The following is a 13,031-nucleotide window of genomic DNA, read 5'->3' as shown; positions in this document are numbered from 1 at the left end:
TTCCTTCTGGACGTCACTTCACAGCGTCCTTAAAACAATTACATGAAAGGAAAATTGTACAGGCATACGTTTAAGTGTCTCAACGTCACTGCTTTAATCTGTGTTGTTCATTTTGAGAGGCATTTGTTTGAAATTATTATTACCATAATGTACACTGCTTGATCTATGATCATGTGCACATTTTACACTTACACAATAGTTTAATATACCCTTTGAAATAAATACAGGGTAAAAACTAGTTTGGTGCATTGGTAATCATTTATGGAAGCTTACCTGGAATTGCCCCAGGAATTTATTTGAGCTGTGGTGTTACTGTAAGCCACCGAGATCCTAACACATCACATCTTTTGGTCAATTTAACAGCAGCCATATACATGTGAGATTTGCTGTGTGAAACCCTGAGATGCATTCCTTACTTTGCACTGTGTCTATATTGTTTTGCATCACACCAGTAGGTAACGCACTTGCTGCTCAGGATGACGGAGAGAGGCTGTCACATCAACATTGCATTGACAGAAGATGTCGGCACCAGCGGGATGGCGAAGGAGGTCACAGCCGTGGACCAGAAGAAGCGGCCGTATGGCTCCACCGTGAGCTTCCACAACATCCAGTACAAACTTCAGCATAGGAGTGGCTTCTTAAGGAAAACCAGTCACAGGGAAATACTGTTCAACCTCAAGTCAGTTGTAAAAATTGTACACCTTCTTTATCTTGTTTTCTTTGTTTTGTGTTTTATCAGTTGCATCTGTCTCTTTATGTACTCTTCTTTCTTCTTTCTTATCATTCACACACTAAAATTCTGCAACGGACCCAAAGACCCAAATGCTCACAGAGATCCGTAGGTTTTTGCACTCTGGCACATTGATCAGTTGTTGCTTTCTCTAATAATTTGCTGCAGATTAATGACAAGCAAAGGAGACAAAAGATATCATTGACTATCGCAAACATTTTTAATTTAGGAGTCTGTGTTAATGTAAAACAGAAGTGGTTCTTCATTGCAATTCAGTGTGACTCATTGTGTCCTAATCCAAAGTACAACAATAGTGAATATACTCTTACATTGGTTTCTTTCTGATGGTATTAAATACAAGTGACATTTCCCATGAACGAATGAATCATTTCACACAAGTTTTTAGGCCTTTTCCCGCCTCAGGGTTAATTAAATGATATTAAGCATGGTTTCTTGCATATAATCTCTCTGGTGCACTAAAGAGCAGTCTGCCAGGGAAACGAATTAAACACTGTCACGTGAGCCACTGCCTGGATTTTATTCAAGTCTTTTAATTCCATTTTATATCGCTGACTCTTTCTCTTCTCTCTTTTGTGTGACTGTTCTCTCTGAAGTCAAAGGATTTTATTTTGAAATTTCTTTACACCACAGTATCATTTTTTGTTGTTTATGTGCAGCTTTCAAGATGTTTATGACATCTGTAACAACTGCAAAATCTTTTCATGGATATTATTTCATTTGGGATGAGGGAGGGAAATTTATTTAGAAAAAGTGCGAAGAGGAAAGTGGCTTTCCTCTTTCCTCTAAGTGTTTCATCACATGTCCAAGAATTACTTTCTTATTTTCACTCCTCACAATCCTTTATCATAAAACGCAAAGTGAAAATTTGGCATTATGAATGCAAACCTTTTTAGTATGCCCTGATCTTTGCCTTTCAACTAATTCATCCATGTTGAATTGTGTCACTGTCTTGCAGTGGGATTATGAGACCTGGCCTCAACGCTATTCTTGGACCTACTGGATGTGGAAAGTCTTCGTGAGTATCACATTGATCTCCAAGAAAAAATACATTCAAATGAGTCACTTGCATTTGTTGCTGTAGATGTATTTATTAAGTATTGTTTTTGGGGTTGTTTTCGTTGAAAGATTCTTGGATATTCTGGCTGCGAGAAAGGATCCTTCAGGTCTCCTGGGAGAAGTACTCATTGACAAAGCACCACAGCCTCCAAACTTCAAGTGTCTCTCTGGCTATGTGGTTCAGGTGCATCTGAATTATTTTGATTACCAAAACCTGCATGAACAGATTTTTGTGGCGACTTTGATATTCAGTCTGATATTCACTCAATGGTTTGGTCTCCACTTACTCCTGAGACAATCTCTTCAGCTGCTAAATGGTCCATTATGTTTGACAGCTTGTTGCTAACTTTCTCTGTGTGGTGTTTGACGCTGAGCAGGAAGTGTACAGTGTGTTTATTAGGGCTTTTTCACTCAAATTGGCTGCCGTGAAACTAAACAGTAAAGGGCTGTAAAACCAAAACAATGAGCTGAAAGATAATAAAAAGCTCCATGAAGCTGAGGAAAACTACAGAGTTGGGTGATTGATATAAAAACAATGATTATACCAGCTTTAACTACAGAGTTTGCTAGTTTCTAAGATCATCAATTCTCTGCATTACTCTGTGGAAAATTAGACTACGAAACAAATGATCTTCCCCGTCTCTGACCTCTGACCTCAAGCTCTTGTCTCCTCTAACAGGAAGATGTGGTAATGGGCACCCTGACTGTGAGGGAGAATCTGTGTTTTTCTGCGGCACTGCGGCTGCCCAGCTCTGTGCAGCAGAGTGAGAAGGAGGCTCGAGTCAATCACCTCATTAGAGAACTGGGTCTCACCAAAGTGGCTGACTCCAAGGTAAATATTCACACAGTTACTTATCTTCTTTTTTAAGACATCAGGTGAGAGTTATGACAGACGTATGCGGGTGTTTTGCTCAGGTGGGCACACAGATGACACGGGGGATCTCGGGAGGAGAGAAGAGGAGGACAAGCATCGGCATGGAGCTGATTATTGATCCCTCAGTTCTCTTTCTGGATGAACCGACCACAGGACTGGACGCCAGCACCGCTAACTCTGTCCTGCTGTTGCTGAAAAGGTAATAAAGAAGCTTCTCTGACATTCTTCTGATTTTACTGCGGGTTATATTCAGAGAGTCTCCAGCTTTGTCTGTTCCCCAAAACTACACCTGTATACAATACAATGTAATTTAACTATGTACACGTGTGTTACTTTATGACACTATCAACTGAATATCGAGTTTCAATGCATCTTTTAAATATACATTTTCAAGGCTTATAGTCTTATTTAGAGCACATTTTTGGCTTATGTTAGAGCAAAAGTTACCCTTAGAAAGAAAATATTTGTTTTAATCAAGCTTTTAATGGCTACTGTTTTATTTAGGAGGATAATTTATATTTAATCAAATAAAGAGCGGCCTCTTTGGACTTAAACATCTGTAATCGCCCCATATATCAGAATCTACGTCACCTACGTTAAAAAATATTCTTTAAAATTAGAGGAAGAAAAGAGAATAAATCATGAAAACACCCTTCAAAAGAAAAGTTAGCTAGATCAAATCACATTAAGTAAAAAAAAAAAAGACACACCTGTTGTATTCATAAAATGATATGTTTGATATCAAAAATAATTTTTTGGATGTTTTATCACCCTGTGCTTTTTGGATGAACCACACCTGCCATCATTAAGCAGATATGATGTATAGATGTGTGTTTGGTTTACAAAGATCCGAGTGGGATCAAACAGTTATCATTATTAAACTTTTATGGCATGGAGTGAGTGTGCAGGTGTTACAGATTTTCTTTATTGATTTTTGTTTTCTAAAAACCTTGCACCCACTTATATTGTGAATTATTCCCACAAAACTTAGATTTTCTTTCTAAATAGAAGGTAATGTCACAGACCTTCAGTGTATGGAGCGTGGGTGGCAATTATTATTGACTTTTACGGTCTTAAATTATAATGAATTAATGTTTACAGTTAAAAAATTATACTATTCTTTAACATTAATTCAATTAAAAGGGAGGCAGGTGTGCAAGAGTTTTTTGTTGTTGTGTTTTTGCAATTAGAAGGAATCTTTATTGTATTTACTATTAATATATTTTTTTACTATGTGTCTTTTCAGAATGGCCAGTCATGGAAGAACAATAGTTATGTCCATCCACCAACCCCGATACTCCATCTTCAAACTGTTTGACACTCTGACTATGCTGGTTGGTGGTAAAATGGTTTACCATGGACCAGCGCCAAACGCTTTGGACTATTTCACCAACATCGGTGAGTACGTGGAAACTATTATCACCACAACATCTAACATCTTTGTACGGTTCCTGATGTTTTTAATGTCACCTGGAAATGAATGTAGATGGTTGTGCAGCTTTATTCTTATACGGCGATAAATAAATCCGACAATGGAAAAAAAAAAAAATCAGTCTTGAGAAAACACTGGACACGTATTGATATTAGATAGTAATCATTGTGATCTGTGTTCCAGGCTACCTCTGTGAGCCCCACAACAACCCGGCTGACTTCTTTATGGATGTTATTAATGGAGACTCCACCTCCACAACCATGACCAAAGGCAATGGCTCTGAAGGTATTTGTATAGCACATTTCAACAAGTTGATTGAAAGTGCTTTACAGAAAAGGCATTAAGGTCAGATATTAAGAAACACAAGGAATACAAATACAATTATATTAGACATCAAAAGAGCAAAAATAGAAGATAGAAATAAGCTAAAATTGAATAAAACAGACTAAACGGAGCAATAAAATTGACAGTTCAAAGCAGGATATGACAAGAAAGTCAAGCAGTATAATTCAGTCCGATGCTGGTCAAACAGGCAATGCCTATAATATTAATATAGTATATTTCATACACGTAAACCCAAAGTGCTTTATATTTAAGGACTAAATAAGAGAATATAGATACAAGCATGAGCTCATATCAGCATAATCAAGATTAATATAGTAATACAGTAGTATACAAAAATAGAAACACACACATACACATACACAGCATTTAACCATTGGCCTGGGAGAATAGGTACGTTTTGAGACTGCTTTTGAATGTGGACACAGTTGTGATGGACCTAGAGTCATCAGGCAGCTTGATCCAGAGAGCAGGACCACGGTAACTGAAGGCAGCCTCACCAGACCTGGATCTAATTCTGGGCCCAGCTAGATGACCCGAAGGTCAGATCAGATCATAATCAGTGAGCAAGTTAGAAATCTACCGAGGAGCCGAAAAGGACCATGAAGCATTACTATAATATCCTTGAAATAGAGCGTTACAACAGTCTAACCTGCTTGAGATATACTGTATGAATGAACATTTTTTGCAAGTGGAAGAGCAACATGTTTCACTCACACATCATCAGACTCTTTTATAAGGTAAATATTCCTCCAGTTCACATTGAAGGTCCACACTATGATTATTTTTTTTTAAATCCAGTGCTTTATGGGATCTTGAGTGTCTATTCTAGAAGAGTACTTCCAGTTCTTAAATCTGTCATTTTCCTCCTGTGCATGGCCAGATTTTGATGAGCTCATCAGTTCCAGGCAGAGGATCCAGGAGAACCTGGTGGAGGAGTACAGGAACAGCAGCTACTCCTTCGACACAAGAGCTGAGCTGGAGAGTATCTTCCAGGAAAAGAAGTGTATCTCATATGCAACATCCCGCACCGTCACCTACAACAGCTCCTTCTTCCACCAGCTGCGTTGGGTTCTCACGAGAATCTTCCAGAGCCTCAAGCTGAACCCTCTGACGTCTGTGGCCCAGGTATACACCCCTATTACTCACCTACAACACAACACTCATCATCAATGGTAAGAATATCACAGTCATGAACTTGAAGCCATCTGTTGTTTTTATTGCAATGGACATATTTCATATGAGTAACACAATAAATAACAGAGCACATCTTTGATAAATTATTCTTCGCTTCTCACACTTGCTGAATTGTTGTAGATTACTTCCATTACAAGTTTAATAATTTATGCTCTAAAAGGCAAACACTATGCACAACACTTAATTATTTTAGATTTATTGATCTGAGGTAAAGTCTCCTCAGCTTTTTGCCATCACGTCTCAAGTAAGTCCTCATTTTCGGGACTTTAGTGCGACTCCAAGTCTCGAGCTCTGACGGATGAATATTTAATTAACGTCTCAGTTTTCTGTTTTAACGTTAAAGGTTTAAACATGATGTTGTGCCACTATCACTTTTACTTTGTTCAAACACTCCAAACATAATCGATGTCAGTGCTGTTATCATCTTGAACAGGATGCATAGACGGCACTTTAGAGGGGTCGAGACTTAAGGCTCTCATTAGTCACCCAATGGCGGCAAAATGCCGTCAGAAGTCTCCTCACTTTAAGAATTATTAACAGCTAATTGGCCCTAAATAAGTCAAAATAATCCTACAAGAGAGGCTCTCGGTGGCGTGGGCGCCGTAATCGGCTTTGGTGACTGTTGCGACCCCACTCTTGCCTCTTTGGGCCAGGATCTGAACTGATATCATATCTGGACAAAGCCCCTTGGCCCTGGTCCGGGACTCATCACATGATGCCTTCATGATCCACTGCCCCGCTTTCACATGAGGGGCTGCGGGGAATGAGGTGAAAAAGGCTCAACCTTATTAGCTTATCCCTTCACCCTGGGAACCACTTAGTCCCATCATAATCTGTAAATTGTTAAGATTAAAACTTGTGTCGCTTTCACTTTTCTCACTGTTTTCCATCATCCTCCCCCACCACCAGTTCTGGTTAGAGCTGTGTGGAGGAGGAGCAGGGTGTCTACTTGACTCCAGATCCCCAGAATCATTGGCTTTTCTGTCAAAGAGGATACTGCTTGAATCTTTCTTTCATTCTTCAAATATAATTCATGACAGTCCACAATTAGAACTGTGGGACTGAAGTCCTTCACTGATTGCAAAGATAGATAAAAGAAGGAACTTTCCATCAATTCAACGATCTATACCTCCAAGCATTTTCTCATTCAATTATGAACGTATATAGACATTATATGTGGGTGTTTCTGGAACCTCATCTACTTGCAATGTGCATGAAGGAGGTAAATTGTCAAAACTCCAGCAAAACGTAGTACTTTAACAATTTTACTATGACACCTTTATAAGAGTCATCATGCAACACTTATCAAAGAGCATTAAAACAGGATGAGTATGAAAGAAGAAAGAAAAACATTCATAATCATCTTGTTCTTTGCAAAGTGTTGTATGGTGACCTTAATGAAGGCCACAAGCCAAAACCGTTGGTCAGACAATAAATCTGTTCTTAGCATTGTTTGGGTTTTGACCCTGGTTGCTATCTTGTGTTTTTTCTGTGCAGGTGGGGGTCAGCATTTTCCTCGCCCTCGTTGTTGGAGTCATTTTCTTCGGGGTCAAAGATGATCAGAGCGGTATGCAGAACAGGTGAGAAACCTGCTGAACTACTGCACATGTCCTTCGGAAATCCTCTGTTTCCATCCATCCAAATGTATTTACTGTAGAGAGGGCCACGGGCTGCCAATGAGGACAGCGAGGTCATGTCCTCCGTATTTCTTCTGGTGATCGGTAATCTGAAAAACTATCACTTCAACACGTGATTTAATATATTTTAAGACTCAGCACACTTAAAATTGGCTTCTTTGAGGCATTAAAACATTTTTATTTTTGTTTTTTGAAAGGGGGGGACTTGGAAACCCTGACTTCAGTCATCCTATAATAATAAAAAAATACATTATATAATAGCTAACAATAAAACCCACCATCATGCCCAAACATCATGTGTTTACCAGGACAGTTGAAACTTTTTATTTTATTGCCCCGCCCTTTGCCTTGCTTTGTCTGTCAAAGCACTTTGTAAACTTTGTTTTTAAAGGTACCATATTAATACATTTATTATCTTTATTATAATTATTATTATTATTTATAATGCACAATCTACAGCTATCGCTTACCATTATAATCTGCACATCTGTTATAATGTGCACACAGAAATGCTATTTTGATTATTTGTGTTAATTAGGTGCCTATAGTATGCGCATAGGGATTATTGCAACATATTTCCTAATAATTGTTCAGGTTTTTAAGTCAGTCACTTGCTTTTAATAAGGAAGTGTGAAAAGTAGAGCAGTTCCTGCATGGCTAATCCTCTTACAATGTTTTATTGGGCACAACCTGGTACTCCAAAACTCAGTGAAGCACATTATAAATCTCAATGGTCTCCTTCTTTCTTTCTTTTCTGTGTATGGTTCAGTGAAATACATATTAAGGACATTAAGGACTTAATGTCATTATATTCATGGTGAAAGCATAGGCAGTATAGTAGACACCAGTGTATGCGGCTTAAATGTCTCAAGTTATTCAGCCCTCCCTCCTTTTCACTGGGTGCAGGGCCAAAGTGGAGTCAGTCCCCTTTTAAGTCCCTGCATGTACATGTGGACTACATCACATTTAGTACCATAATCTCTAGCCAACTCTCCCTTTAGAGTCAACTCTTGTCAGTGTAATAGGCAACGCTCTTTAATTTACATAGCATGTTTCATTCGAGTTAAACTCAATAGAAACTATTTCGATTTTGTGGTACTTACTTATTTAAGACTACGAGCAGAATTTTAAATTCAATTTTCTGGACCCCAGGAAGTTACTGCACCCGACTGAGAAATAGTACAGCCCATAACCTCCTGTAAAACCAAAATGTGTTGCTTTTATATATCTACACTGTGAAGATATAGATAGATATAGCAAGACATGACATATTGATTAGTGAGCTTTAGAGGTGCTGGTAGGCAGACTTTGCTACCTTGGACAGAGCCAGGCTAGTAGTTTCCCCCTGTTTCCTGTCTTTATGCTAAGCTAAGCTAACAGGCTGCTGGCTGTAGGTTTATATTTACCTTTCAGACACGAGAATGTCTTGAATTTTGAAGGATGATTTGATTGATCAGGGGGTGGAAACTGGCAGGAACAGACTCTGGACAACTGCTGGACAAGGAAAGAATGGCAGGGTCTGAAGTTACACAAAAAAGGTATATTAGTGACGGGCAGACTCACAACAAAGTGGGAGAAGCTGTCACTCACACACTGGCTACTGTGTTATAAATGAGCTTCAGCTCTCTTTTGTTTGTTTGGAGAACACCAGTCATTATTTACAAAACCTCAATCCCTTTCTTTTGTTTCCTTTGTCATTAGATAATATACTGTGTGTATTATGTGTGTGCTCTTTCTCTCTGTCTGGAACCAGTACCTATAGCATTTGTGGAATATGACATGAAAATGTTGCAATACTGCCTAAGAGAGACTCAATGATCAAGTTTTGTTTTTCTGTTCTAACAGGATGGGTGTCCTCTTCTTCATCACAGTCAACCAGTGTTTCAGCACTGTGTCTGCAGCTGAGCTCTTCATCACCGAGAGGAAACTGTTTGTGTATGTAATAGAGGGAAGGGGGGGGGGGGGGGGGGGGGGGGGGGGTCACTCAGACTTTAGATTACGTATTAGATATTTATTATTTAGATAGTTTGAGATATTTGGCATTCTCTCTTCCAAATAATCATGCCACGTAACTATCCATTCATGAAAATAAATTACATACTTTAGGATCCTCCTTCCCCCAAGAATGTGTGCGAACATTAATGATTTGGAAGAGTGGCATTTTACAATGTTACGGGACGTGCAACAGAAGTAATCCTGGCCAGTCATAAACCACAGAACAGCCCATCTGCAAATGTAAATAGAACATATTCCAACGGTGTAATCCACGGCCGGGGTATCGGACAGATTAATCGATTATCAGCTTTCTCCTGCTCCAAACTATAGTTATAATATCAGCCTTTCAAAATCCAATATTTGGTCGACCTCTAGTCTGTATTCTGTCAGGGACTTGGAATAAGTGGGTAGAGATGGAATTTCTGCTTTTGTTTTCTTGTGACAGGCATGAGTACATCAGTGGCTACTACAGAGTGTCTGTCTACTTCCTCTCTAAGATCCTGTCTGAAATCACTCTGATCACCATCACCTCTGTTATCTTCAGCTGTATTGCCTACTTCATGATTGGTAAGATTGACAGATGTATGAACTAATTAATGTGTGGAAACTTGATCGAATACTGAATTTAAATGCAGATGGCTCTGTATTTCAGTCTAGAAACTAGAAAAGTGCTCTCAGTAGAGTGCAGATCTCCGCCAGGTGCCTCTCCCTCTTGACTCGCAAACAAAGAAGAGTTGAATTTTACTCAGTGTGTGTGTGTGTGTGTGTGTGTGTGTGTGTGTGTGTGTGTGTGTGTGTGTGTTTCTGTCCATCTGTCCGTCCACTCAGGGCTCAAATCCACAGCTGCACCCTTTTTCATCTTCACGCTGACCGTGACTCTGGTGGGTTACACGGCCATAGCCTTGACCATGGCCATCTCAGCTGACCAGAGCATCGTGACTCTCGCCAACATCTACATAACCATCACCTTTGTCTTCATGATGGTGAGAGACGCAGAAAAACACACGTATGCACACAAGTGGGTTTCAAGTACAATTACAGCTTTTAACTTTTCCTTTGGTGATGTCAAAATGTCAGCTGAGAAAAAAAAGCTTCAGTTTGTGTTGTGTTTGTAGATTTTCTCAGGTCTCCTGGTGAACTTACCCAGGATGAGTTACTGGCTGGCTTGGTTGCGGTACTTTAGCATTCCTCGCTACGGCTTTGCAGTAAGTCACATTTAAATGGAGGTTTTGACAGGAAGACCTGCAATAAAACTAATAGTAAGAACTAAATGTTTATAGTTTGTATATATATATATATATATATATATATATATAGCTTTGACGTTTCACATCTTCACCGGGTATACTTATACATAATATACACAGACATTTTTGGTAATGATATTAAAATGAATTCTTCATCTTGTGATAGTATTTGACAAACTAATGGTAACTCAAAGTCCACTTGCTGGGCTTTTACCGAGCTTTCAGTCCGTGTCACTATTTCCATGCAGTAGCTCTCTGGTTAACAAACTGTTTGTAAATTATCTAATTTCTGTTCTCCCATGTCTTGTTAGTTATTGTTCAACAAAAACAAAATACTGATGCACCGGCATTGAGCTGATATCAGTCTATATATTGGCCCTGATTTATCAGGCTTTAAATATTACGTTCACGTCTTTCTCCCTGTTCACATGCAAAGTCTACCTGATAATGACAACGTAATATTGTAATACTGATAAAAATGTTGGATTGTGCATACGCTACACTATAGCCTAGTAATATTTATAGCAACATCTCATTTGCCTAGTAGGTTTTAACATACAGTACAAGCATTGGTGTTTTGGTGCATAACAAACATAGCAAGAGAGAAACAAAAACTACTGCCAAAGACACATTTTTTGGACAATGATAATTAATAATTTGATGGCCACATTTTTCCATTGATCAACACAGATCAGCATGCAGTCTCAGTCTAGAGTCGAATCTACTATATTGACTGTGATCTGCTCAGCATTTTATTGATTACGTCGTCTTTGCTTAGGCCTTGCAGGCCAGTGAGTTTGTGGGTTTGAAGTTTTGTGACGAGGCTGTGATCCGAAACACAAACCACAGTGTGAGCACAGTCGGCCTGATGTGAGTAGACCTGCATGCTTTGTATATGCTCTGGTTATATCTTACCGGTTTATACCACCTGTGACAAATTAGGACCAATCAGCTAGTCCACCATGTTTCATGTTAAAAGTGGACATTGTTACAGTCATAAGCATCATTCTAGTTGAATAACATTTATTAAATATGCTTAAATATTGATATTTAATGTGTACGTGACCAGTTGGGATTGTTATTTCAGATGTACAGGAGAGCAGTATCTGGACTACCTGGGAATAGAGCACACCACCTGGGGACTGTGGGAGAATCATGTGGCTCTGATCATTATGATGCTCATATTCCTCATCATCACCTATCTGAAACTCCGCTACATCAAGAAATTCACTTAAATGTGTGATTATGCATCTTTTATATTTGTCTTCAATGAACGAGGCCAATAGCTGTTCGCCAAGAACTTCACCTTTAAAGGAACAGTACCACTCTCATATCTAGATCTGGGAGTATTAATCTTCTCATCCAACTCAAAGTGAATAAGCAAATTTTCCCAAAAATGTCAAACTATTTCTTTGAGTGTGTCTATGGTTTGCATTTGTATAGTGTGATATTCAGTACAGCTAAAATACAAACCTGAACACAAACTTTAGTTTTGTCATCTTTGGTGTAAACCATGCATCTCTAAATTGTTAACATTTTAGGAGCTAATTGACAATGTATTTTACTTCATCACGTCGTTTTATAAACCCAAAAGTTTTCTGATGCGTGACATATGCATATGGAAAGGGCTTTCTGTCAGAAAGCTTTTTGAGAAACTAACTTTTACTAAATAATAATTGAGTCCGTACTTTTAAAACTGAGTAGTCTTGATTATACAGCTTTTGTATAATTTTCAAATTACACTTGATATAAACTGATTGTGGAGATTACATCTCATAGATTGTATGTGTTAAACTTTTCTATTGTTCCAAAGAAAATGTCTATGTATAGCCCACATTTAACATTTCAAGGTTTCATTTATTCTCATTGTGCAACACAGGGTTGCGCATGTAGTTTGTAGTCCCATTTTGCGAAGAAAACACAAAAATTCAAAACTATATTATAGGTGGAAGGTGGAGGATGAGTTTAGGAGTCTCTCAGCCTGAGGAATGAAGCCGCTCTGAAGTCTGGTGGTACGGCAGCTGATACTTCTTTGTTGGTGACCGTGGCTAAGTGGAGAGCAGGGCCGTCCTTCAATCAGAGGATCGGTGGTTCGATCCCCAGCTCTGGCTCCACTAGTCGCATGTCAATGTGTCCTTGAGCAAGACACTTAACCCCAAATTGCTCCCGTAGCTGTGCCTACGGTGTATAGATAGACACTAAATAAAAGCATCTGCTAAATGAATGTAATGTATTGCGGCAGCAGGGTGCTAAGTTTACGGTTTCATGGGGGAATGTTCTTGCGTGTGCTGTAGAATCAAACATTATGTTTGAGCTTATATGGGTGGGGGTGTTACGTGTTGTGTTTTCTCCCCTCCTGCCCTTCCTTTTTTTCTCTCTCCCTCAGTCTCCTATCCTAGCAATCAGGCGATTGGATTCCACCTGTGGGGGCCGGTTGTCCTGATTGGTGGGTGGCACCAGCGGCAGGCTGGCCAATCGGTGGAGGGAGAGCCGCAGATAA

General features: G+C 39.1%; 1 protein-coding gene across 2 annotated transcripts; it reads left to right on the top strand.

Annotated features, from left to right (window-relative positions):
• The first annotated feature begins 476 nt into the window (after window positions 1-476).
• abcg2d (ATP binding cassette subfamily G member 2 (JR blood group)) lies at window positions 477-11,766 on the top strand. 2 transcript variants are annotated; one of them, XM_076091916.1, is made up of 15 exons: window positions 477-679; window positions 1,707-1,766; window positions 1,877-1,991; window positions 2,487-2,639; window positions 2,723-2,880; window positions 3,928-4,079; window positions 4,297-4,398; window positions 5,339-5,583; window positions 7,150-7,232; window positions 9,135-9,224; window positions 9,730-9,851; window positions 10,113-10,267; window positions 10,400-10,489; window positions 11,310-11,394; window positions 11,627-11,766. In XM_076091916.1, exons 1-15 carry the CDS (start codon window positions 477-479, stop codon window positions 11,764-11,766), a joined length of 1,953 nt encoding a protein of 650 aa, XP_075948031.1. The 2 variants fall into 2 exon arrangements, with proteins under 2 accessions (XP_075948031.1, XP_075948030.1); XM_076091915.1 differs by having other exon boundaries at window positions 11,310-11,401; window positions 11,619-11,766.
• The last annotated feature ends 1,265 nt before the right edge of the window (window positions 11,767-13,031 follow it).

Source organism: Anarhichas minor, unplaced genomic scaffold, assembly GCF_050575085.1.
Source record: "Anarhichas minor isolate MPS153535 unplaced genomic scaffold, ASM5057508v1 ptg000014l, whole genome shotgun sequence".
In the NCBI taxonomy this organism is placed as follows: domain Eukaryota; kingdom Metazoa; phylum Chordata; class Actinopteri; order Perciformes; family Anarhichadidae; genus Anarhichas; species Anarhichas minor.
Note: the sequence above shows the minus strand (reverse complement) of the source record. Positions and strands in the feature narration are given on the sequence as shown.